Consider the following 27,315-nt stretch of genomic DNA (forward strand, 5'->3'; position numbering starts at 1 on the left):
AAAAAGGCATTAAATTGTGAGAAAAAGTAACAGTAAAGACATTCCTACAAAAGATTTTGATCCTGAAATAAAATGTATCATGGTTTCCACAAAAATATTAAACAGCACAACTGTTTTCAACTGTGATGATAATTAGAAATGGTTTCTTGAGCACCAAATATGCAACTTAGAATGATTTCTGAACGATCATGAAGACTGGAGTAATGATCCTGAAAATTCAGCTTTGCATCACAGGATTAAATTATTTTTATAATTATATACAATTTTTATATTTTAAAATATATTCAAATAGAAAACAGTAACATTAAATTCTAATAATATTTCACAATATAACAGTTTTTACTGTATTTTTGATTTAACAAAATTAATGCAGCCTTGGCGTGCATACGAGACTTCTTTCTAAAACATTACAAATTTTACAGACCTCAAACTTTCAAACAATAGAGTACAAGTTAAAATGATGTGAATTGACTGGGTTTAACATAGCATTCTGTATGATCATGAGAGAAAGACTTACCTTAAGAGCCTGCTCCTTAAAAAAGGCCAGCGCATAAGCAAAAATATCCAGAGCTTTCACCCTTTTCCCATTGGCCGCATGTAAATCCGTATCAATGGACAGATTCTGCAGAAGATAAAATGACAATAAATGCCTCTCAGAAACAAGAAAGAGCGTGGTATAGTAAAATCAAAATGTATTCGTACTTCAATAGGCTTATCACATCATTCACAATGAGGTAAATATACTGTATAACGGTTTAGAGACTTCATTTAGATTTAATAAACTAGACAACTCATTAACAGCATTGCTTCAGTGTCTTAAAGCTTTGAAAGGCTCACCTGTTAATAATGAGTTTGTTTGCATTACTTAAGTTATGCAGTAGCCAGTAACTTATGAATATATCCCTGCAGTATCAGGCACAAGACCATGTCCTCACATTTATGATCAATAACTCCCTCAATGCATATTTGTACTGGGACGCCAAGTCAACACTAATAAAAAATATCGTAGGAATGCAATCCTTACTGCAGTGGTGTGTAGTTTCATTTTAAACTTCTCCAAATAGAGCCATTGCTTAGACTCGGTGGGATCCAAGTCATGGTAAAAATCTCGGGCTGCGTAACCAAAACTGTGGAACTTCTTGTCTGGGGTCAGTAGAATGGTGGTGGGCGTCTTCTGATTGGACACACCTGGGTCTCCACCCTCCCAGCGCCTAGCAACAAAGGAAAAATAACCAATGAGAGAGTGAATTCTACAGAGATCTGATGGGATCTATAAATCATTTCATTGGGCAGAAGCTTTTAGCTTTTCACTTCTAAGTAGGAGTGAACTTTTTCAACTTACCTAAGATGACCTACAGTATCACTCAACCCAATCATGCATCATACAGATGATTATCCATCCTCATTATCCATCATGGCAGTCATAAAACCAGCTCAAGCATCATACAGAGACAGAGGGATTTAAAATATTCATGGCCTTTTACTTCCAGGACGAAGGTCCTCAGAGGAAAAACAGAACATGCACCTTGACTACAGACTGTCTGAACTGACAGAGAGAGAATTGCATATGCCAAAATTTTCACCATAGAGTACTGACTACATGCACCCTATAATAATGAAAAGATTTCATGGATCCACTAAAACTACATAGGGACCAATTGGTAAAAGGGTTATCATTTGTTTGCTGCTTTGTTTGATATTTTGTTATTTAAAGCATTGACATTTATAGATATGTCTAAATACATTTTGGGGGCACTATATGACCAAACGTATTACTGTAATTACAAGTCAATTTGCAATTATTGACATAACTGTAATAGTCCATAAGGTATCAGCTTATCAGAGTTAATAATATGGGTCTCTGTGAACAAAATAAAAAATTACTGTGGGATTCTGTGGAAACAGGACAGACTTGAAGTCGATCCATTCATCTCCTGTTAACCAACTCAAAGCAGCGGTCTTCTTGACTATAAACGGATTTAGTAAATAAGTTTTGTGAGTTTTTAGAAGGCAAGCTGAGTTTATGTAAAGGTTTAGGGACTAGACTATCAGTCCAACCCAAATAATCTCAGAGGCCTTGGGTTATTTGTGCTTGTAAATCTGTAGCAGCAGTCAAAACATAATTCGAATTAACCAGATTGAAGGAAGGCACTGTTTTTCCAAAGAAGAGCAGTCTCAATTTAACTCAGGATGAATGAATACTATAGCCATGGACAACTAAATGCAAAGAGTCCTTGTCAGACAAAGCTAAATATACCTACTGTATATACAATGGCCTTCCTGTTTCAATGGAAAGCAGTAGGCTCATCTTTACATTTTTCATTCCTCCTTTCACGCTCGTATTCAAACCATCTTTTGTGTGAATGTGTGAATATATGTGCGCACACCCTCTACAGCTGTACTTGTAACAAATAATGAGTCTGGTGCCTAAAATGAAACCCACATGCCCATTTGGGCGGGAAACACGTGGCTGACTCTGCCCAGCAGGTACTCTGGAGAGCTGACCTTGGAGTCAAAGGTCACATGACCAAGTAGGTCAGGTCAGGGTAGCAGAGCAGCTGTGGGTTTACCTTCATATAATACATAATAAATGTGGTTCAGACCATTATACATGCAGTGGGACTGTATATATCTAATGAGTTTTAATGGGGCATCTAAGTGCCCAGAGAGAAAGACACCTGTAAGTTTGACTGAAATAGAGACATGACCTTCTAATGGCCAATCATATTAATGTCTTCAGAAGAGATGGACTACACATACAGGAGTACACAGTTGAGCACAGGTTTTTTGAATGCTCTGTTCGAACATAATTTACTCAAAACTGTACTGAAGACTGTACTCAAAACTGAAGGATAGAAAAAAAGAAAAGAAAAAAAGGTACTTTCTACATAAAATGATGATACTCCAGCAAAATAAATAAAAATAAATAATAATATTATTATTTATTAATAATTTTAAAATAATATTAAATTATAAAATAATTTAAAAGTAGTTATCTATATTATAAATAACTACTTTAAAATTATTGTATTATTTTAAATTATTTTAATTTTATTTATAATATAAATAACTACTTTTAAATTATTTTATAATTTAATATTATTTTAAAATTATTAATAAATAATAATATATAAACCTGGAAGAAAACCACATTTTGCCCAAAATAAGCAAAAAATTTCCTTTTTTTAAGAGTCCTTTTGGGAATCTCATTTGAGCTTTTCTTTTACAGGTACACCCCCACTCTTTCTCTCTCTCTCTCTCTCTCTCTCTCTCTCTCTCTCTACCCCTTTTGTCTCACCTCATAGTGTGAATGCACTCTGGTTCTTTATTGAAGGCATATGCATAGCCACTGGAGGTGGTGCCAAAGTCGATGGCCACCACCACCACATAGGGGTGCCTCGTAGGCTCATTCGCTTCTGAGTCATTCTGTAGAAAGACAAAAGGGAAAAGAAGCAGAGGGAAACTGAGAGACATGAAAAGAGGTAGAGAGACAATGTCAAGTATATGTAAAGCATTAAATTGTTGCATGTAATTGCAGCTCAGGGTAAATAAGACGATCCATTAAGGCCCCATTTGCACACCGTACATTTCCTTCATGTAATGGGTGACGTCATGCTGGCAATAAAAAGCTAAGCTCACCAGTACATGTGTGGGGGAAAGTGGCGTGATGCCTGGGTCGCCCATACTCTTGGCTGGGGATGGAGTAGCCATTGCATCTGCAAAGTGAAAGAAAGAAGAAGGAACAAACAAAAGAAAGAAAGTTTAACATTCAAACAAACAAAGACAAGCCTATATTCAAGTTAACAATTTAGTGCATTGTTGGGCTTATACAGATAATGATAATATTAATCAATTTCAGTATTTTAAAGACAATTTTGTTTGCCTTTGTTTGTAATGTATTAAGGTAAAGCTGTTTTAAGGTGCCATTTGTGAAATGTCTATTGTTCATAGAGTAGCGATATATGAAGCACAGCTCACACCAGTCAGTTTCAAACCTAGCAGATTTCTGTTGCTCAATCCGTGAATCCGTATTACCGACTTAAATCTGTTACGAAATCTTTCAACCTCAAGAGTGATTGGGATCACATGGAAATCACAAATTTAAATGAAAATTCACCCAAAAAAGTCAATATGACCACACCTTTAGTCTACAGAAGGTTCTCCATTTGAATGTTTTTTTCCCCGAACACATGAATTTTTCTCTTTTTTATATTGCGTCAGTTCAATTCTTGAAGATAACCAAAAACTTTTATTTTAGGTTGCCATTAAAATACATTTAAATGGTATTGGGAATATCAGGAAGCACTCTAAGGCTCAGTTTCATGGTCACAGATGGAGACCAGGACTAAATGGCACCATCAATGATGATTCTTCACTGGAAATTATTTTCAGTGAGAACGAGACTTAAAAGCCTCAATTAATGTTCAGCGAATTCGTCTGAAAGACCAATTCATTTGGCCATACTTTTTTTTAGAACATCGCTTATGTCTAACATTTTACATTATTTGGTCATAAAATCATCAAATCCTTTAAGAGCTTTAGACCACTACAGCAACAGCTGCTACCCTCCACACTGACATTTGAATCGAATTAGAGGTTGTATTTGTCCATTCCCGTCGTCCTCATTAGCCGGGCCTAATAGCTTCGCTAAAACACTTGGATGCTGAGCACCCTGAACACTAAACGAGCGCCCGGGTTCCTCGCTCCGCGGGATGCCACGTTTTTATGAGCATTCATCCTTGTTTCCTGCCTTTACCCCATACTGAGCGGCAGAGTGAACAGAATAAGCGTGGCACTCTTCAGCAAGTAATTATGGGTTGAGTGACTGGCTACCTGCAGCTCGCACTTCATTTCAACCACTCACCACATGCACAAGCTCCAGCTACCGAGATTGATTTTAAAATGGGACAATGGAACGTCAAAATCAATACTGAAGGAGTAAAATGATTGTCTATAATGATAAATGCCTATAAGTGAAGTGTTATTCAGAAATACACACTTGACCGTCTTTTTATACTTTTCCGCGAATGGATTTGCAGGTTAAAGGAACTTAAGTTTGTTTACATGGCAACACGGCTTACTGTACGGGGACTTCATTATAACACATTAAAGTTGCGTGAGGATAATTACACAACGTCAATGGCGACCGTTTCCCTGGTGGCTGATTGAGAGCTATACTTGATTAGGGCAGTGATCGTGTTTTGTATGTGTGTGTGTGTGTGTGTGTGTGTGTGTGTGTGTGTATTACATGTCTTTTCAATAAGGCTCTTTAAGTCACAACAGAGAATCCAAACATGCGTGGGAACTGGAAAGCGGAAAATGGGCATAAACGGTGGGAAATTACTTGCATTATGACCAGAGTGTGAAACGGACCAATTCCTTTGATTTTCCAGCTGTTTTAAAGACTTATTTACACATAAGCATGAAAATAAATGTATCTACAGACTGGCCTGAGCTGAATAGATGTACCTTGAATTGTTGTCAACAAGAAAAAAAACAATGTAAATCAATTCTTTTACTCAGGATTGGCTGACATAATGAGCTGTTTTAACACAAAACCTACACAATAAATAAAATAAAATATAATACACTAAAAAACTATCAAGATGAATTTTGAATGTTTACTCAGCATGTTTTTGCAAAAGTTCAAATCCAACTCACATCTAAAGTTTCAGAAAACACAACACAAAAGGACTCTTTCAATGAGGTGATCATATATACTAGAACCATTACACATGCGTTGATCCAGGCAGCAAAAATAAACAATTGAGAGAGGGGATGGAGAGAGAGAAAAGTATCCTGTTTTCACCCCTCCTCTTGTCCACATGAGAAAGGGAGTGAATAAACGGGGTGTTCAAGCTCTGTTCTGGAATGTTATACAAAATTCTGACAGGAAGCAGGAGGAGTCAGAGGTCATCCCTCCTCTGTGGAATTACAAATTCAGAAGAATTCCAAGCAGCCCAGAACACAGAAATAATAGAGTTCAGACATATGGACCACTGACATGCACAGACAAAAGCGATCTTAGGTCTGGAATCTATTATCTATAAAATATGCAACATATAGTTGAGCATATAGTTGAGTAGTGAGAATCATAGATATTTTTAAATATGAAGATGGTTCTACAATCAATTCAAAATGTCAGTCATAAATGTCACTTTCCTGTTTATTTTTTTTTATTGATCATTAGATATCAATAGAAAAATGATATGTGAATGGGCTTTTTCTGCCATTCTTTAAAAGCATTCCGCCTCCTCCCCCCCCCACTCCTTACTGAGGAACTTTTACTTACTTTGAGGTCACATGCCTTATTTCCCCAGACAAAACAGAATTAGAAAGAACAAAACAAATATTGATGCTAGACTGTTCTCATTTATCAAATGAAAATGCAGGACAAATGTTTGGACACTGTTCATGGCAGCATTATTTTCTTACTCAAGGCAAAAGTCAGGACTGAAGCAGACCAAAGGGAATTTGGCAAGATCGGAGAAAAGAGGAAAACAAACATATTAACAGGTTACAGTTGCAAAATTTATTGTAATATTATAAAGTGAAAACGTATTAATTCTTAATCATAACTTCATTAAATGCCACGGCGTCTTAAGAAAAACTCTTCAGTGGTTTTATGTTCATATTCATCAAATCTTCAACAGATCAATATGGGAGCGACTGAGGTACTTGTAAGGTTAGGATACTTAAGTGTAATTTATTAGTTAGTTGTTCTTTAGCCTGCTAATTTTTGTTCGTGGTATTCAGCTGCAACAGGATGTTTTGCCAAAAGGCACAGAATATGTTTGATATCTAAATGTTTGACTTAATTAATAAGCAGAATTGGAATCGAAATCGCTAAAATTCTAACGATACCCAACCGGTACTTGTATTTTGAACTTCCAAAGAGAGAGATAGCTTCAAGTGTCTTCAATCTGGTTGATGATTTTATTCCATGGCTAACACACAGACAGAGACATCTGAAATATTACAACTCTGGATCACACACTACAGTTTTGATCCATTATGAATTATGTATTTTTTTACAGTTCTCAAATCCAACATGCCTGAGACAAATGGCCTCTTACTCTGTAACTTTTGGTTTGAATTTTTTCCAAAAATAATAACCAAATGCAGATACAGAAAAGCAAATCCATCATGATGTCAAGTAGAGAATTCCCTGGTAAGTGAAAACAGATCAGGAAAAGGGAAAACGTAAAGTGTATCCATATCTCACTTCCAATGAATACTGTGTGAAGTTTACTGTTTACAGCTTTAATCAGACTGAAGCCACTTGAAGCTAATTCTCTCTTTGGAAGTTCAAAATACAAGTAACTATGTTTGGGTAGTGTTTGAATTTTAGTGATTTCGATTCCAATTCCAATTGTAAGTGTAAATGTAAATGATTTTTCAGGCCTGAAACCTAAACACACTGAGCTCAGTTGTATACTACCAAGCCGCTAACAGACAAGCCATCTCAAAGACATGCCATTGCTGCTCCAGTTCATGTGTATGTGAAGGTCCATTCAGAAACGCAGCACTATAAATGCAAAAAACACAGCCAGCCGGTCATCTCGCTCACACTAACTGTGTCCAGCTGGCCCTATTCACTCAGAAACACATACACACAAATAAACATTCACATTCATACACAAACACTCCTCCCACACACAGTGGGTGAGAGAAGCCACTCAACAGCTGCGACTGCTGCAATCTTATTACTTTCTCTCTGTCTGTTAGGGTTGTCAGTAGGGATGCAAATGAGTAATCGATGATCGCGCCATAGTTACAAATTATAAATCTTTGTATTGAAGCTATTCAATGGATTAGGTATGCTGGCAGTTTATTTTGAAACATAATTAACCAAGGGTTCAAAAACCCCTCCAAACAAGTAATTTTACTGAACATAAGAAAAACTACTTGTGTAAACACCACAATAAAAGTATATAGAATAAACAAATGAGTGTCGATCTTCCAGTGCTTTTTCAGCTGTGCACTCCTATTCTATGGTGCATAGTAAATCAATACCTGTCTCTACACATCATCCCTACCCACTATACCCATATACCACACCTGAGATCCAGTTTCCATTGGTTGAACTTTCAAATGGCATTGGAAAACACTGGATTATTTTCTTGATGGCATTTCACTCCGTGATCTATGCATTGTCTTATGTTCTGTAGACCAACTGCTCTAAATAAAGAAATGCGATCTACTACGGTTTGCTAATGTTTGGAGTGGGTATTCCTGCAATACTGGAGGCAGCAGTTTCAGGAGCGCATATCTAGGACCCCAGTTTTTTTGGGCACTTACTATTACCTATTTTATAGCACTTACTATTCAATTCTGTATTTGTTTTATTATTTTTCAGGAATTATTTAGTTGTTTAATTGTATAAATTTAATTCATTGTCCTAACCAACCCCTTATCCTAAACATACCCGTTGGTAACCCTCTTAAAGTATTTAACCTAATTTGTTTCAATCTATGAGCAACTATATTCTGGTTTAAAATTCTTTCGTTTTTTTTTCAATTCAGTGTGAGACTTCAATCCATTAGCCGCCAGTGGCGGTGTCAAAAAAAACTAGGGTCCTATAAATGCGGACCTGAAACTGCAGCCTCCAGTATTGCAGGATAGTATTAGGGCTGCACATTTAATTGCAATGAAACCGCACACGATTTGGCAAAGGCTGCAATTATTTTAAGCGTAGCTTGTCAGTGTAGTGCGGCTGATCGGTAGTAAATGCTGCTCCATCTGAATGCCCTCTCGTGCAGACACACCAAATATGCTCCGCCGCAGAAGTACAATAACACACATCATTCCAGGAAATCCCTATCGCTGTAGCTGCAAAAAACAGAAGATTGAAACGCTTTGATTGATTAATCATGACTTTTAAAAACATGACTGCCTCATTCTGTGTAAGAAGCCACATCATCTAACAGAAGGATGCTCAACTGTCGTTTGAAGTAAAAGCATGTTATTAAATGTTGTCTTGTGTTGGACAAGAGGCTCATAAATGCTTCTCATGTTTGGAAAGATGTTTGACGCGTGTTTCTTTTTCAAATGCACGTTATAAGTAGTGGTCGACCGATATATCGCCACGGCCGATGTATCGGCCGATATTTGACTTTTATTTTGACGCCGCACATATTATTGACTTTTATTTAATCTGATCACACAGCGCTCACTCACATTCTCCGTCTCTCTGTCAGTCATATCTAATAGTTTGTTAGTCAGAACCGGTGGCTACAAAACTGGTAATCAAAGAAAGTAAATGGTATACGAAAAAGTAATGCGTTTGCTTTTATATTATTTGTAACCGAAAAGGCAAACAATCAGGCTAAAATACTTTCTCATTTACCGTAAACATTCAGCAAATGCGCATCTACATCATTTAAACAAATCTCTGAATATCTAATGAACATTTAATTTCACAAACCTTGCAGATTTAAAGGGTTAGTTCACCCAAAAATGAAAATGATGTCATTAATGACTCACCCTCATGTCACTACAAGCCCGTAAGACCTCCGTTCATCTTCAGAACACAGTTTAAGATATTTTAGATTTAGTCCGAGAGCTTTCTGTCCCTCCATTGAAAATGTATGAATGGTATACTGTCCTTGTCCAGAAAGAAAATAAAGACATCATCAAAGTAGTCCATGTGACATCCGTGGGTTAGCATCGGAAATACATTTTGGTCCAAAAATAACCAAAACTACGGCTTTATTCAGCATTGTATTGTCTTCCGGTTCTGTTGTGGATCCGCGTTCACGAGTCCGCAGTGACGCTGATGACATAAACAGATGCTAATATGCTATCTGTTACGTACAATGATTTAACAGAACACATTTTCATGTAAACAGTTGTTTGTTTTTTAACATTATTAAAATAAAGCACTTCCAATATGTCAGCAAATTTAAAAGGACTTGTTAAGTGATGGTCATATTCCCTATATTCACTGTAAAGCCAAGCTTCTAGCATTAAAATAACACCTATTTTGTGTTGGTTAAGCAAGTGGTTAAGTAACATAACTTAGCAGCGCCACCATCTCTAATGTTCTTCTGCAAGTATGCACACAGTTTTGTTTGTTAACTGCTAGAGTGCCAAAAGTTACATAGTGTACCTTTAACAGAATAATTGAATTATTCCTAATCTTAAAGATTAACTTTAAGCGAGCGATAAATAACAATGAGCATGAAAAAATTATATCCAATATCGGACGATATATGTTGGGCCTTCCTAGTCGCACACATTACTCACAAATTTATCTAGATTTTAGGAAAATTTTAACACTGATAGGCTTTAAGATAAACTACTTCCTACAGAACAGAATTTTGTTAGCCTGTTAGCCATTTTAGCTGATGATTCTGTTTACTATTAGATGCTAAGAAAAAATGAACATATCTGAGAGTTTCAGACTCAGCCAGGCTGGATATGAAAGTATGCATCTGTAGGATTTCCTCCTGTCTCATAATACTGGAATGTGAAGTTTGGAGAAAAATTAGAGTGTTCGAAGAGAGAAGAAAACTCCCATTGCATTTACCAAAGACATAGAGCTGACGAGTGTTTCTACATCTGCATCTACAACTCAGTCATCACCCAAAACATAATGCCACATTAAATAAATAGCATTACAAATGCTTTTTCGACTGTTTAGAGGGGCATACGACGCACATCATCTCATCTGAACAGGCTCCTCCCAAATCAACACCATTGCCCCATTACCTCAGAGATACATGATACTGTACTCCTACTGAGAGAAGGAGCAGAAAGAGAGAGAGAATAGATTTTTTGCAGTGTTGAATAGAGATGTAACCTGCAGTCATCTACACAACAGAGCAGCTTTCCCTTTGCAACGTTATACTAGAATAGTTGAGAGATCAGAGCCGCCTGTGAACTCAGCAAGATCCAGCAGCAGTGTCAGTCAAATGGAGCTGTGTAAGCTCTGTGGGATGATGATACTGCAAAACTGCCATCAGTTCACTAGGTGGGTTCAAATGGAAGATATCAGGATTCATTCATTCAGGATTCACTGTAATCACGTCTGCCTGGTGCAATCTACTGAAACTGATGAAACCAAGTTGTTCTGGATTCCAAAACCTGTCTGATATTGATTCACAGAATGAAGTTTATCTTTTGGGTCAGATAAAGTTTGCTTTTCAAAAGAAATCACCTAATTAAATTGATCAAAAGTGACAGTGCAGACATACATTATAAATCTGATTATTATTATGATTATAATATTTCTTTTTCAAATAAATGCTGCCATTTTAAACATGATTATAGTAAGACATTTTTCTTGAGCACAAATTCAACAAAGTAATGATGCTGAAAATTCAGCTTTGCCATCACAGGAATAAATTGCATTGTAAAATACATTAACATTCTAAACAGTTTGTGGCGAGCAGGACAAGGCCGAGTCCCGTGGGAGAATGGCGCGAGGCCGGTGGCGTGATTACTTATGAGCGACACCTGCGCGACACACCGGTCTCGTATCTCTCACGGAGGAGCAGAAGCATAAAAGGAGGAGTGCCGACAATGGAGATCGAGAGAGGAACAGGCCTGGATTTTATTTGAGGTTTTGTTTTATTATGTGTGGCGGCAGTCGATCGTGAGTCTTTTCTTTCGTTGTTGTATTTGTTTATTTATTTTATTAAAATCTTTCAATGTTCGCCGGTTCCCCCCTCCTTCTTCCCATAACAACGAACTGCGTTACATAGTATAATAGTTAATATTGTATTTCACAACATTATAGTTGTTACAGTACTTAATTATGATCAAATAAATGCAGACTTGGTGAGCATTAGATAAGTCTTAAAAAAAATCTAAACTTCAACCTTACCTGCAAACCTTATCTCTTTTTTATTAAAAAAGAACACTTACTAAGATCAAATGTAATGTGGTAAACTGAGAGAAATAAGGGATTCCTTGAACTTAATGAAGCACTGTGTCCAAATATGCCTACTTCTATACTATACAGTAGGCTAAAACGAGTAGTATCGAATTAATAGTATTCATAAAACAGTAGGTGAAAAATCCTCGGATGACCTATTACTTCCGGCGAGACTCTGAAGTGTCCATACGATGGACACTTTACTATCCCGTGATTCCACGTCCAGATTCCATTCACACTACACACACTCATACTATATAGAACATACGTTTTTAACGGTCGCGAATTAAGTTTTGAACCAAATGAAGTACCTACTATACAGTATGGGATTTCGGAAGTACCAAAGGTGTATCGCCCAATGTACCCAGGGAGAACACAGATGGTTTAGATCTAAACTGTCAGAGGAGCACAGGCTCCAGTCCAAAACAATAAAGAGTCTTTTGAAAGAGAGGAAGACACCCAAAAGTCTAAGTATTTCTGCGTATTTGTGTGCTTGTTGTGTCTCCGTAAGGAAATTCTAAAAATAGCCTCTTGGAGTTACAATAGTCTTCCTTCCTGTGCATCTGGTTTTGGACAGCCTAATTACAGCTCACAAAGCGTAAAGAAACCTCTCAAACTCAAACAATCACAAATGACACAATCCACAGTAAATGGTAAATCAGAAACTTCCAGACCGTGCGTTTTCTTGAAAAATATTTAGTCAAAACAAATCAAGGTCTTTCATCTGTGACATTCTGTCGATTACCACGTAGGCCTAAATGATTTTTGATTCGTTTGAAAGTATAGCCACAAGAAAGTGACATTATAGGCTAGCCTACATATTAACGCAAGAGTAGTGTCATAAAATTGCTAACTAAACTTGTTGGAGCAAAGTTATTCAATCTTTCAACTGGGGGTTGTCTGTTAAAGCAATATAATCCATGAAAAATAACTTTTGTTACTCGCAAGCTTTTTGTGATGCAGCTTTACTCCATTTAAGCAGGTAGAGAAAAACATCTCTGAGAGCGCGTGAGTACTGAATAGTTTAAAATTGCTTCAGTGTTTAAACTGGAAAGACTTAAAAAGACATGCAAATGATAAACGTTAGTTACGATGCAATGCTGGCCCAATTGTGCAAGTGAATATTCCATCATGTCCCGACTCCTAAACGGGAGAGTGTAGTATCGCCACCCGCAGCGCTTGACGCTTGCCTTCTGCAACCCATTTGAGAGTAGGGATGGCGAAAACTAAACATTTTCTTGACCGACCACCGAGCCTCGTTAGCCGGTTGAAACCGGTTAACCGATTAGTTTAAAATATGCCACGCTATTTGAAATAACAGCCATTTCGAGCCGCGCCTGCAATTTCGCAACTCTGTCGCATCTCTCTCTGCCTCCCGCTCACACACACACACACACACACACACAAACACACACTGCCCCGGCGCCGCGCTTCCACTCACGTCACTTTTTTAAAATCCCCTACAGCGCGAAACATGAGTCCCGCAAACGCGGCGCCGAGGAACTTGTATGTAATCGGAGGACAAATGGCTCCTTAGTTTTGAAATGGTTTGGGTACAAGGTGATCGCGTTGAAAATAAAGGCGTTAGTCTATTTTCTATAGTCTAGAAATTGCGTTTTGCAGAAAGTTTTAAAATGACTGATTTGATTTTATAATCTGTGTGGATTAATTGACTAATACAACCTACATGTTAAAGTGAATCAATGTTTGCGGGAATTTCCCGCATTATAAGTGGGAGACCTGCAGGAATTATTAAAATGATGCGCAATACCCACAATCCCACGCCGAAATTCGAGCCCTGAATTGGCTACATTCAAAAGCACGACTGTATCGATATGCGCATCGTCAGGAGTTCATGACGATGTATCGTTGTATCGATATTCTGAGCACAGCCCTATTGGAGATAGCGGGTTAATTCCATGTCAGTCCGCACTCTGATCGGTAAAGGGGCAGAGATTTCAGACCTCTGTTTATTAAGGAGATCTCCAAGATTTCTCTTCTTGGGCGGTTGGTGCACAGACCTCTCCAGAATCATCTCCAGCAGTAGCAGCCTCCGAAGCACCACTAACTCCGCCTCCGTTTGCCTCATCAGCTGATACAATTTCCTCCCAGAGTCTTTTTTATTAAATATTTTAATAACACGGTTTTGGCGGTTATAGAGTTCTAATGACGGTGTCCAACTATAACCGTCGGTCTCACGGTTATATAATAACCGTCACACCCCTAACTCCATGTAAACAGGCTAAACTCTGTGCAGCACACATGAAGTACATGCTTCCCTATAATGCCATTATAAGCTACTGAGTATGTGTGTGTGTATATATATATATATATATATATATATATATACACACACACACTCACCTAAAGGATTATTAGGAACACCTGTTCAATTTCTCAATAATGCAATTATCTAATCAACCAATCACATGGCAGTTGCTTCAATGAATTTAGGGGTGTGGTCCTGGTCAAGACAATCTCCTGAACTCCAAACTGAATCTCAGAACGGGAAAGAAAGATGATTTAAGCAATTTTGAGCGTGGCATGGTTGTTTGTGCCAGACGGGCCGGTCTGAGTATTTCACAATCTGCTCAGTTACTGGGATTTTCACGCACAACCATTTCTAGGGTTTATAAAGAATGGTGTGAAAAGGAAAAAACATCCAGTATGAGGCAGTCCTAAGGGCGAAAATGCCTTGTTGATGCTAGAGGTCAGAGGAGAATGGGCCAACTGATTCAAGGTGATAGAAGAGCAACTTTGACTGAAATAACCACTCGTTACAACTGAGGTATGCAGCAAAGCATTTGTGAAACCACAACACGCACGACCTTGAGGCGGATGGGCTACAACAGCAGAAGACCCCACCGGGTACCCCTCATCTCCACTACAAATAGGTGAAAGAGGCTACAATTTGCAAGAGCTCACCAAAATTGGACAGTTGAAGACTGGAAAAATATTGCCTGGTCTGATGAGTTTCGATTTCTGTTGAGACATTCAGATGATAGAGTCAGAATTTGGCGTAAACAGAATGAGAACATGGATACATCATGCCTTGTTACCACTGTGCAGGCTGGTGGTGGTGGTTTAAAGGTGTGGGGGATGTTTTCTTGGCACACTTTAGGCCCCTTAGTGCCAATTGGGCATTTAAATGCTACGGCCTACCTGAGCATTGTTTCTGACCATGTCCATCCATTTATGGCCACCATGTACCCATCGTCTGATGGCTACTTCCAGCAGGATAATGCACCATGTCACAAAGCTTGAATCATTTCAAATTGGTTTCTTGAACATGACAATGAGTTCACTGTACTAAAATGGCCCCCACAGTCACCAGATCTCAGCCCAATAGAGCATCTTTGGGATGTGGTGCAATGGGAGCTTCGTGCCCTGAATATGCATCCCACAAATCTGCTATCCTATCAATATGGGCCAACATTTCTAAAGAATGCTTTCAGCACCTTGTTGAATCAATGCCACGTAGAATTAAGGCAGTTTTGAAGGCAAAAGGGGGCCAAACACAGTATTAGTATGGTGTTCATAATAATCCTTTAGGTGAGTGTATATATATATCCATGCATCCCCCCCCCCTCCCCCCCCCAATTTCCTCTGAGACTGAAGACCAGACACAGCTTGACTGGATTATTGGCATTTCTCTTCACACTGGAGGGGTTGGTTTTCCTTACATAGTTCAGTCAAGCCCACAGGGAATACACTACAACGAATCAAGGCTTCCTGGCGGCATGTAAATGCTTTTTTTACGCCCAACATTTGCAGAAAGCTACAAAAATAAGAACACAATTTCGTATTAAAGGCATCTGAGGCAGCTCAAATGTGCCAATAACATCCTGTCATCCAGCTAAATACATCAATGTCAATTTGTATACCCAAACTGAAGATAAATTTGTCTCCGAACTAGGAGTAAAATCTGTGTGGCTGCCTGGTCACACTACCTCTCTTGATACTACCAAAAGGGGTACCTGAATTATTCACATATGTGAAATTATTCAAACCGTCTCCAATGCAAAGTGAACCACCAGCACAGTGCATGACAGACCCAGTAACTCTGAGAGTCTAGATTTGGGTCAGAACTGAGTTAGGTCAAAATTTGTTCTAAAACACATACATACACACAGTAAGCATTTATTGGACATCTGTGTTGACTATCTGCCAAGTTATTCTAAGGTGTAAGAAGGTTTTATGGGTCACTGCGTTTTTGTTTCTGATTTTTGTTTTAGTAAAACTCACAGGCCAAAACCTTTCTGTACTTCACAGCACAAAAACACACTTAATAATACCTGATTTAAAAAATGCCACTGTGACAAAAATGCCATAGATATTTCAAATGTAGAGGGAATAAATCCCCCTTTGTGAGTTTATGGAATATTTCATATTACTGTATCCTAGGCTGTTCTAGTAATGGGTTTAGCAGAAATATCTGCAGTGACAATTTAGACAGTTTTTTTTATTATGTTATGATATCTTGCACATTTTTACAGCTACTTTTGTATTTGAACTGAAGTTTGGTTTAATTTCAAATATAACAGGCATAATCGTTCAGACTTAGAATTTGTGTGTTTTTAAATACACTACTGTTCAGAATTTGAGTCAGTACGATTTTTTCAGTACTATTTCAAATAAATGCTGTTCTTTTGAACTTCCTATTCATCAAAGAATCCTGAAAAAAGTATAACTAATACAGCCTAAAATATGGTTGAGGTACACAGCCTTTTAATAAAGAAGTTAATTAGTGAAACTGCCTAGATGCACATGATTTACTGAGCTGACGGTCACCGATATCACAGATGTACAGCATGAGAACGTGTGCTGCTGGGTGGAGTTTTCTTGGCCTAATGGCTGTCTCTTGGCAGGCACATATTCTAAATAAAAGCTTGACTTTGTGAATAAAGGGTGCTAAAAAGTGATATATATATTCAGTTGTGAAGACTCATATGGGTTTTAATGGAACATCCAAAAGGTGTAACATTCTCATTATCACGTAGATGGTCTGTTGACACAAAAGACGCCCCTGCTCCCCCTTTTTATAACTTCTCTCTCCTTCTCTTTGGGAACCGAGGCAACCACAGCTAATACCTATACCATGACGTAATGCCAGACTGGAATTTTTGGGCTTTTGTTAGTGTCGTAGCAGGTTTCCAAATGTCTACATCATTCACAGCACGTTTTTCAATTAGAAAAAAACACCATCCCATCTGCAAGTTTTTATGCCTCAAAACTCTGCGGATATAGTCTAAGATTTGTATTTTAGCTCAAATGAATTACATCCAAAGCTAGAGATTTGTAGAATAGACTTTCAAGTTGCCATTTAAGGCATAAATAACATTTAAAGATTGAATATAAAATTTGAAGTCTAAACCATGAGTGATATAATAAACATTTTGGAGATCAAAACCTTATTCTAGCACTAATTGTATTAAAGGAGAACTCTGAGGAGGAGAAACAGCGAATGAGAGAGAGAGAACGAGAGTGAGTTTGACCTACACAGATGCTGACCACAGACAGCACTCATCAAATTGAGACGTTTTAAACGAACGTGTGTGTGTGAAGCTAAAAGGCATTGAGCTGACCTCAAACAGAGACACTAATGGCTCCGCTTTAAATTACATCACCGTGTCGTCCTGCCTCTCCAAACACACACCCAGGGCCCAGACACCAGCTAAGGACAAGACTTGCAGTTGACTCGTGGAGCACATGATGGGAATGCAGAAAACATTGCACTGGTTAATAAAACACACATCCAGCAAAAATATGTTTGCATGTCTGTGCATTTGAATGATGCATTTGCTCATTCATTCCTAAAGACCAATACTACATATTCTCTGAGGAGCCATGTGTCTGGACTGTGGCTATTTAAACAGATGTGGATCCACATCACGTCTTGTGGCCACACCCTGACAGTGGACATTATCTTGGTCACGTCACACTGCTGAGCCCAGAGTTATAGGCATCTGGGCGTGCATGTGTTAGTTTGTACATGTTTGTTTGCCTCACATATGTGTATTTACTGTTAGCTGGTCACAGTTTGTGTGTGTTTGCATGCATGAATGCTGCAGACAGGCATGAATACCCCCTATCTCATCCATGCTGACTAAGCAGTCCTGCCCCAGCCACGTGCATCATACTGTTTAACTGCACCAGGCAGTCCACTGCAACTATGATCACCATTGCAGTCCGCCCATTGTACTCCAAATGCATGCTGTTGTGTGGCTAATGGTCACGCACCCTGGTTGATCCATTATAAAGGTTTAGCAAACACAGAATACTTCTTAACCAAATACATATAATGCAATCATATGTAAACATCAGTGCAATCATCTCTATCAATAGTTTAAATGCAACAAACTCAATTACATTATTTATAATAAATAACGCTGTTCAGAGACCAGATGCAAGGCATCAAAAAGAATGATCTAATACATTTTTATCTGAACATTTATAGGCAGACTAGTTAAAATGTCAACTTTAGATAAACATATATTGGATTGCAGTAAAGTGAAAACGCATGAAGAAACGTATCTAAAGTCGGAAAGACATGTTTGTTTACATGAGGCTTCAACATGCAATATGCAAAACTACCCATCTAATAAACTGTCTAGTCTTCTCTTCTGTAGTCGCCTCTATGTGCTACCTATGAGGCCTTTTCCCCTCGACTCAAACAATGACTCCTTTATACTCCAGCCCTAAGTGGCACCGTGGGAATGTGCTGGGGGTGTTTTTTTCTGCTATTAGCACCCTGACCAGAGGCTGCTGACGCAAAGGTTAACTGTTACACACAAACACTCAAGCCAGTAGGTGTGGACATTATGGAGTTCATTTGCACATTTCAACAAGCAAATGGTCCAAAAAACATTTGGCAGCAAGTTCAATGTCCCTATGCAAATTTCCCAGCGCGTTGCAATTAGCACGCCAGTGTCAGATCTTCAACATCCTGATTCTTTAGGAATCATCCAAAATGATTCAGTTATTCAGCGCTTCGACATAACTGCGTCATCAAGTGGTCTCCGAAATGTGCCCTTTAAATTTAAAACGTGCAATAAATGCGTTTGAACCAAAATATATATGTATTTACATCTCTTGTTTGAAAGGATTTTTGCACATTTTAATAAAATGCTATTTACTTAAACACAACTTTAGAATGCGTGTTGATAAAAATAATACAATCAAGTCATAAACATGCATTTATTACGTTTTATATGTAACTGCAGCTATCAAAAATAACTTTTAGATCCATCAACTCACACTCATCAGTTCTCGATACATAACGAATCGGTTCTCGGTTTAACGAGTCAGTGATCCGCTCGGATCGACCCAATTAGTAATATTTGTGAATGATTCATCCGGACAGAACCGGTTCAACCGATCTACTCAAAAGATCCGATACAAAAGAACAACTCATTTAATTCACGATTTGTACGAAAAGACGGCAATGTCATGAAGATGTACGCATCTTCGAATATCACCTTGATGCTGCTGTCTACAAACGGTTTCTAGGAAACATACTCGACTATATCTTACAGATGCTCTTGCTGTGTCAGAGATGAGCCCATCCTGAATCATATTACATCACATCAGCAGTCAAACTGGCGTCCTTCCTAAAGGACAGACAACAAGCATTACATGTGCTAATTTACCTTCCCATGAGCAAATCTGTCACAAAACCTTGACACAAGCAAAATCAACATCCGCGCTAAAGTTACTGTAGGAAATGCTGTTGTGATCCCAGAGCCATGTAAACGGTCGCATTACTACATTTCTCTGCATTGCGATTATTCCGTGTCATAACGAGTACGGAACCGTTTTAATATGCGTTATGAAAGTATATTTAAGCTCTGTGGTGAGTTTGGGTCGGTGGTTGAGGAGCCCTACCTCGTTCCGGCTTCACCTGGGATGATGATGGTGGAGCGTGCAGACTTTTGCTGCATTGACTCAAAGCTCCCAGGAGTGAGACCACGTGACACAAATCTGCACCGCTACTATCTCAGTCACCCAAGTCCACACTGCGCTTTTAAAGTCACAAGCAGATTTTCCTCGACGAGGGCATTATATGCCATAAAGAGTCGTGCAGGGAATAAATGTCTTAAAAGATGAGTCTAATAATGCGCTAGACGTGGAATATTTACACAATTCCAATGCAATACAGATTGCAGCGTGGAGCAAGATAAATGTGCTTTCCAGGAATAGGCTAACACTGGATAAAATGTTCAGCCTACGGTAAAAGCTGCCAGCAGGCTACATTATCGTAAAATACTGAGACTACAACAATAAGTGTGTCAGTAAAACATATAACTTAGGCTAGGTCTGTATACTTAGTTGGGTATCCAAAAGTTAACCAATTTTACTGTAGTAGCCTATCTTTACATTATTTCCCGTTTAAATTAACGTACGTTTGTATACAGTGTATCTATATGGCATAAAATAAAGCTAGCCCATCGCAGATAAGTAGGCTGGTTCGACTATTATTAAAAATCAGTGTGTGAATCTTTCTCAGAAGGGTTTGTGAATGCACTTAGCCTACAGTAATGATATCATGTGTGCTCAGACACTGTGGGCGTTGATAACGGGTTGCATCATAGAATAGACTGCTCAAAATTTCTAAAATGCGATTCATCTTACCTGTTATGATCTCGTCAATCCCCAACTCTTTCTCAGTCATCATTCAAATCTTAAGGTTTTCTTATCCGTAAAGATCCCACTTAATGTCTAACTTTTTGCGCGGTTCATTAGATTCTTTACAGAAAGCTCCCTATAGGCTAACTTACTTCTCAAGTCTCCTACTCCGTCCAGTTACTCTATTTCTCCCACCAAACTAACAGCCCTAAATTATTTATAACTAACGCTTTGGAGTGTAATTAAATTAAAGTATATCGACTTTGACCCACAGTTTAGTTTTCCTCAGACTATCTGACATCCAGAGAAAGGAAGTGTACTGATCCAGACTTCAGGACTGTTGGCTCGCCATCGAGCCCCGCCCTCCAGCTCGACTCCATGTGCAAGACTAATGAAGGCAGAAACAGAGTATGGTAAACTATGGTAAACACAGTCCTCGAACAACTAAAAAAAATTAAAAGTGACACCTAATTATTTTGTAGCCTAGCAATTCTTATATCTATATCTACAGTCGTGATCAGGCTATTTAAACAAAACAAGAGGGATCAAAAATGCATGCTATTTTTATTTATTTATTACTGTCCTGAATAATATATTTTACACAAAATATGTTAACAAAGTCCACAAGACAAAAAAAGGCTGAATTTATAAAAATGACCCCGTTCAAAAGTTTAAATATGCTATGGGCTACTCTTGATTCTTAACTAGGCTACGGTGTGTCATACACAACAGTTTTGTTGTTGTTGTTGTTGTTTTTGTGATGGCTGCTCTTGATTCCTGTCCTGAACCGTTAAACTGCTCAGAGTTCTTTTCATTAAATTCCTACAGGTCCTGCAAATTCTTTGGTTTTCAGGCATGTATTGCATATTTGATTCATTTCCAGAAGAGACTGATTTCGTAATCCATCTTTTCTCACTGAGGACAATTGAGCGACTAAAACACAGTGGGGTGGGGATGGGGGATGGGGTGTACTTTTTAAATGTGAAGATCAAGGTAAATTGTACTTAATTTATCTTTTGTTGCTTTCGAAGAGAACTACTAACTGAAAAAGTATGCCATTTAAAATAAAATAAGAACAACTTGGACATCTTCATCCTATTCAAAAGTTTTCACCCCCGTCACTTAATGCATTGTGTTTCCTTTTGGAGCATCAGTGAAGGTTTGAACCTTTTTTAATAGTTGTGTATGAGTCCATCAATTGTCCTCAGTGTGAAAAAATTAATCTCGGAATCACAGTCACCGCAGTAAAGGGTTCAAATATGCAAAAGATGCTGGAAAACTAAAGAATTTTCGGGACCTGCATAAAGGATTTTTCTGAAGAACTGGGCAGTTCTGCTCTGGACAAACACGGGACTCAAGAACAACCATCACAAAACAAAAAATCATCCAGGTAATGACAGGCATAAGAATCAACGATAATGTAAACTTTTGAACGGGTTCATTTTTATAAATTCCACTATTTTTTTTTTGTCTTGTGGTCTATAGACATCTTCTAATGTAAAATATCTTATTCAGGACAGTACTAAATAAAAATGAACATTCATTTTGTATAATATCTTATTTTGTTAAAAAATTAACATTTTTCAGATTCTGCAAGGTGTACTGTATGTAAACTTTAGAGCACGACCGTGTACTGTGAGGATATACTAGTCAAATAATTGTGTATATAGTTTGTTTATCTATCAGTCTTTAATTAAGCCGTTAATTAAAAATATTTATTCAAGGGAGTATGTGAAACATTCATCTATAGAATGTTATCAAATACCAAACCATATTCCCAGGAAATTGCACATGGTGAAATAATACTGCATCACGCCATGTAGCCTGCATTGAAAATAATTTTTGTCCATGGTCATATAGTACACTAATAGGTCCTTTTGTCATCTATGGTTCCTTGAAAAATCTTTCCATTGCACGAAATGTTCTTTACACTAATATAATGGTTAAGCTAAAGTCTGAAAGGGGGGGAGATATGGTTATTCTATGACATCACTGCGGGAACCCCCTTTTGGAACCTTTATTTTATATATTGTCAATGAATGGATTAATTGGATAACATATTCGTTTTAGAAATAATGTTTACATTGATTGATTGGTTTTGCATACCTGCAATATGCATATTCAAAGCTATTTTAAAAAAAGAAGCTTGACTATTTGTTGACTCGGGATGGGGTTCCTCCAGGCCTGCACAGCATGTGTTTAATCTCAAAGGGTGGAGTTTACTTGACAATTGTTGTCACTGAAAGCAGTGGGATTTTCCTGATATCACAATACCACACAACACATACATCTCTTCATTAGTCACTTTCATTTTTAACAAAATTAATCAGAATATTTTAGTGAAACATTTACTTTAATATATCACTCAAGAATGAAGAGGTTACTTTCAGTCACTGACATTTTAGCCAACATATTATAAATATTTATTTATACATACAATATGATCACATTTTTCAAAATTCATTAGTAAACCAAACTTCAGCTGACCTCAGGATATCAAATGGAAGTTAGAAGAGGAAGTCAATGACCAGCGTTGGTCACCTCCCCTGGCATTGAAGTTATAAAAAGGCTCAATGCCCCATCTAGTGGTCAATATGAATTCGACCCACAAGACCCTGAACCTGCCAATCAAACCCCAAACAAACATTGCATTTACACACCTAATCAGAAAAATGTAAAATGTTCAAAGCTTCCCTGAACATAAACGTTACATATTTTGTTCATATTCATATGTGGATCAAAAAAAATCCTATTTTTTATGGTTTTCTATTTATTGAAGATTTCTTGCTGTTTCATTTCAAGAAGCTTGTTTTGATACTTTGTTAAACCTCCTGTTTACTCCTTCACAAAAATGAAGAGATATTACATCAATACTATGCAAAATCTAAAATCAAATTGCAGCCCCATTACTGCCAATGCTGGAATTAAAAAAGTCACTGAATTAGACTTCAGAAGCTAACACTTACAATTAGATACAGTGAAAGATATGCGTATTTGGTGTGCTGTCCGAGGGAAGGGCTCCGAGCTCGCAATGTGGCCCGAACCCAGAGTAGTCCCCCGTATCTGGGAGTGAGGAGTGAGGAGTGAGGAGTCGGGGTGGCGGAGAGATGCAGAAAAGACTGTTGAGGAACGAAGGTGAGTCGGATAGGCCTCAAATCATACTGATTGGGTTTAGATCATTTGAAAGTGATCCTCCCGAACTTTGTTAATAAACCATATGTCGAACTGCAAACTGTAATATATTATTGTATATATATATTATATATATATATTAACTTTTTTTTTTTAAAGTAACCTTGCCTTAAAATTTTAAGTTCATTGAAATAAATAAAAAAGTTAATACAACGAAAGAGATTTGTTTAATCAACAGAAACTCAAAATATTATGTTATCTGAACCACTTAAATTATTATTAAGTTGATTTGACAATTTTTATTTGTGTGATATCATGAAAAGTTTATTTTACAGGGGTACCACTGGAAATTGTGACTAAGCTGTTATTTTTTAAAACAACTCAAATCTCGACAGCGTAACAGTGTCTTTCACTTTAGGAACATTGGTTTATGAAAAAAGCTGCAAACCTTGTATTTTAAATGGTTATTTGACCGCTTGAGGCATGTTAGCAGTTCAATGCACCCTCAAAAACAGTTTGAAAGTCCTACAGTATCCATAATTTGTTGCAAAGACTGGTGCTTTTGTTACTAACCATAATTTTGGAGAGGTTTATATGTTTCATCCATTGCCCAGGAAAAGAAAAGTCAAGGTTCTGTGTTCCTATCTTTTAAAATGGGCCTGCATTTACAATTCACACATTACAATAATGCAATGACCAATACAAAATTCCACTGCTCTTTAAGAGTGAAAACTATTTCCTTGCCTCACTGCAGAATTATGTCATTATATCATTGAGATCTATTCTGGATTCAGCATAGTTATGCAGTTGCGTGACCTGCCATATATAGTCCCTGTTTGGATAGCTTATAAGTGAGGTTATTTAGTTGTGAGATTGTTCTTTTGAATAGCGTTGTACAAAGCAAAAAAAAAGAAAAAGAAAAAAGGAATGCAACATACATCACTAATGTTTTACATAAATAATTATAAAAGAAACAACTAAAAATAGCCCTCAATATAGTTTAAAAACACACAAACCATCTTTGACAACAGTTCAAATTTATGTGGCAGGATGTCGGCTGCACAAGACTTGACACCATTTTTCATAATATAGGAAAAGGGTATTGTTTACGTTAATTTTGAATAATAGGCATTAGTAGCTTGTGAAAATGATGTGTTATAGCATAAATCTTTTCTTAAAAGATTTCTTAAAAACATCGAAAACTATAACAACAAAAACAACTCAAAGCCTTGACATTAGGACAACATGTCCACAAGGGGGAAGTGTTCATACAGAATGTCAAAACCGGTAGGCCTTTTCAAGACTTTGTGCATTTTAGGTGTCTTCAAAATAAACAAACTGATATAAGTGCACCACTTTCACTCCTATTGACAATGATGAATGCACAAGAACTAAAGAAGAAAGAGTTGCGAAATCTTTCAGTGAAGGATTTTATTTAAGCCTATTGCAAGGATTGCCGATTATGCTAGACCTATTAAATCATAGGCACCTGAACGTCACATCTCTCACAACAGATTCTCTCAATAGATTGGCTGGTTGTAGCAATATCGTGTGCGCAATACATTAACTGCAAACACAGCTGATATCACTATTTATTTTTTCTTCGACTAATTCCCGCGGCAGCATGCTGAACTGTTCAAGCCACAAACAACATATGTCCACACACACACACACACACACACACACACACACACACACACACACACGCACACACGCACGCACACACGCGCACACGCACGCACACACAGCTCTTTTGATCCTGAAGACTCGCGCAGTGCTACGCATGCGTGGCAATAACAGATTATCGCACGCTCATTCCCATATTCATTTAGGCTACTTTAGACCAGAAGTAGTCTACAGTTAATGCTGGCTTTGTGGATTTTGTTGGCCTGCCTTAAAATGTTAATGTCATGTCGTAAGTGTTAAAATAGACATCGTGATTCATGGCTATAAATTACTAAATAGATTGAGGCAGAATAAGTGCGGTGCTATTTGACTGATCATTAGCCTACGCTATTAATTTCCTAAACTTTGCACTTCGCCACATGCTTTATTTCAACCATTAACAGTTTAAGGTTACTAGTTTAAGGTGCGTGACACCTGCTTAGTGCTTATTTATACTATAGGATTATTGATTAAAAAGAGAGTAAGAAAAAAAAAGACAGACGACAAATTGTTGAATTTGTAGGACAGTTCATGATTTCTTTGATTTCGTCAAGACGTGATCTATAAAGGCTATAGCCTTAGATATGTTGTGAAAGATTTGTGACTGTACGCTTTTTTTTGTCCTCAGTTGTCATTGTGCGCACAGCAGGGTTAAATATCACTTGTCTCTTATTTTCCCAGGAAAATGCATAGCCTACTCATACGGGTAGCCTACATGTGAAGGTTAAGGGTTTGAACTTACTTACTATGTGTTTGCCAGATGGCAGCAAGCAAAGAAAGAAGCGAATAATTCAACAAATCTCTCTCTCTCGGTCCAGGTATCAGAGCAATGCGCGCGACCTGTCAGTGAACCCTCTTTAGTGAGCCTAGGAGAGTGACTTAAACGAGATCGGCAAATTATGGCAGGAACTCACTAAGGCAAATCTGAAGAGTAGGTTATTTCAGATTTTTTTAAATCCATTTTTTAAGTAGGCTACAAACATTTTATTCCCGTCTGTTTGCAGATGTTGTCCTCATTTTGTTGAAACCGTTGTATTTAGGCTATCTGCGAATATATTTTTGATCATTGTTTAGGAACTGGATTCTAATGCACAATATTTAGCTTTAAACACTTATAATTTTCAAAACGTCTGTTATTAAATATATTTTACACAAGCCCTTAAAATGTGGTGTTTCTGAAGAGTGTTAATACGGTGTTATTTCTCATTATATGCCATTAATAATTCATACACCAAATGTTATTGAAGTAGGCCACTTTAAAATGTATAATCTATTGCATGCTTATTGCATGCATTGTTTCCCCCCCAAATATTTTCAGCATATTAATTTTGAAGCAAATGTAGCAAAAGCTAAGTGATTCACAGATTTTTTAAAATAAAATAATTTTAATTTGAGCTCTAAAAAATAGGCAAATCTTTCTCTATTTTTCTGTAACCTTTTTACGCTTGAATAATGACTTTGTTATACAGACGAATAAAGGGGTTTGGACGTGTAGAACTGCCTGCATGCTCGTGTAACTGCACGTATTGCTGTGTACGTATAAATAAAAATAAAAAGTTGGCATGCAGCAACACTTTGTTAGTTTTGCATGACGGCTGCATTACCAAATCAAAACAAAACGCAATTCTTAAGTTATAAAACACCACAAATCTTAGAGAATGGTAAGGAATTAATAATTGAGTCATTGTGGTCGAATTAATTCAGGATGAAACACAAACAGAAAAAAACAAAACAAAACAAAAAAAAAACAAATCTATTGGTGTTCATTCAGATGACACCTGGCAAAGTTTGAAGACATGACTGGACAAGTGCGCCGTTCTGAAAGCATTAATCGGGGCATCTGGTGATGCATCTGGCGACTTAAGGCTGGGAGAAGACGCGCTAATTAGGTAGAAATTGCCCTTTTCCCCCGTGACCGGGGGACCCTTGGAAAGCTGTTTAACATTAGTTAAGCAATTAAAATGCCTAAATGCAAATGTAGCTTTTGGTGAAAGATCCGGCCGTGGCGTAAT

At 37.6% G+C, this 27,315-nt stretch overlaps 1 protein-coding gene across 5 annotated transcripts in view; it reads right to left on the reverse strand.

The window, feature by feature from the left end:
- Positions 1-20,872, reverse strand: part of hspa12a (heat shock protein 12A) — a 40,855-nt gene extending 19,983 nt beyond the window's left edge. The window contains exons 1-5 of one of the 5 annotated variants that reach the window (XM_077239377.1): positions 20,513-20,872; positions 3,640-3,716; positions 3,299-3,426; positions 1,025-1,211; positions 518-622 (exon numbers count right to left, since the gene is read on the reverse strand). In XM_077239377.1, coding sequence (XP_077095492.1) covers positions 518-622; positions 1,025-1,211; positions 3,299-3,426; positions 3,640-3,716; positions 20,513-20,555 — 540 coding nt within the window. In that variant the 5' untranslated portion in view covers positions 20,556-20,872. Of the gene's footprint in view, positions 1-517; positions 623-1,024; positions 1,212-3,298; positions 3,427-3,639; positions 3,717-19,414; positions 19,492-19,765; positions 20,157-20,512 lie in introns of those variants that run through there. The other 4 variants (XM_077239380.1, XM_077239378.1, XM_077239381.1 and 1 more) reach the window with 4 other exon arrangements.
- Between the last annotated feature and the right edge of the window lie 6,443 nt (positions 20,873-27,315).

This window comes from Siphateles boraxobius, unplaced genomic scaffold (assembly GCF_051911475.1).
Source record: "Siphateles boraxobius isolate OS27281-9 unplaced genomic scaffold, OSU_SipBor_1 22, whole genome shotgun sequence".
NCBI classification, from domain to species: Eukaryota; Metazoa; Chordata; class Actinopteri; order Cypriniformes; family Leuciscidae; genus Siphateles; species Siphateles boraxobius.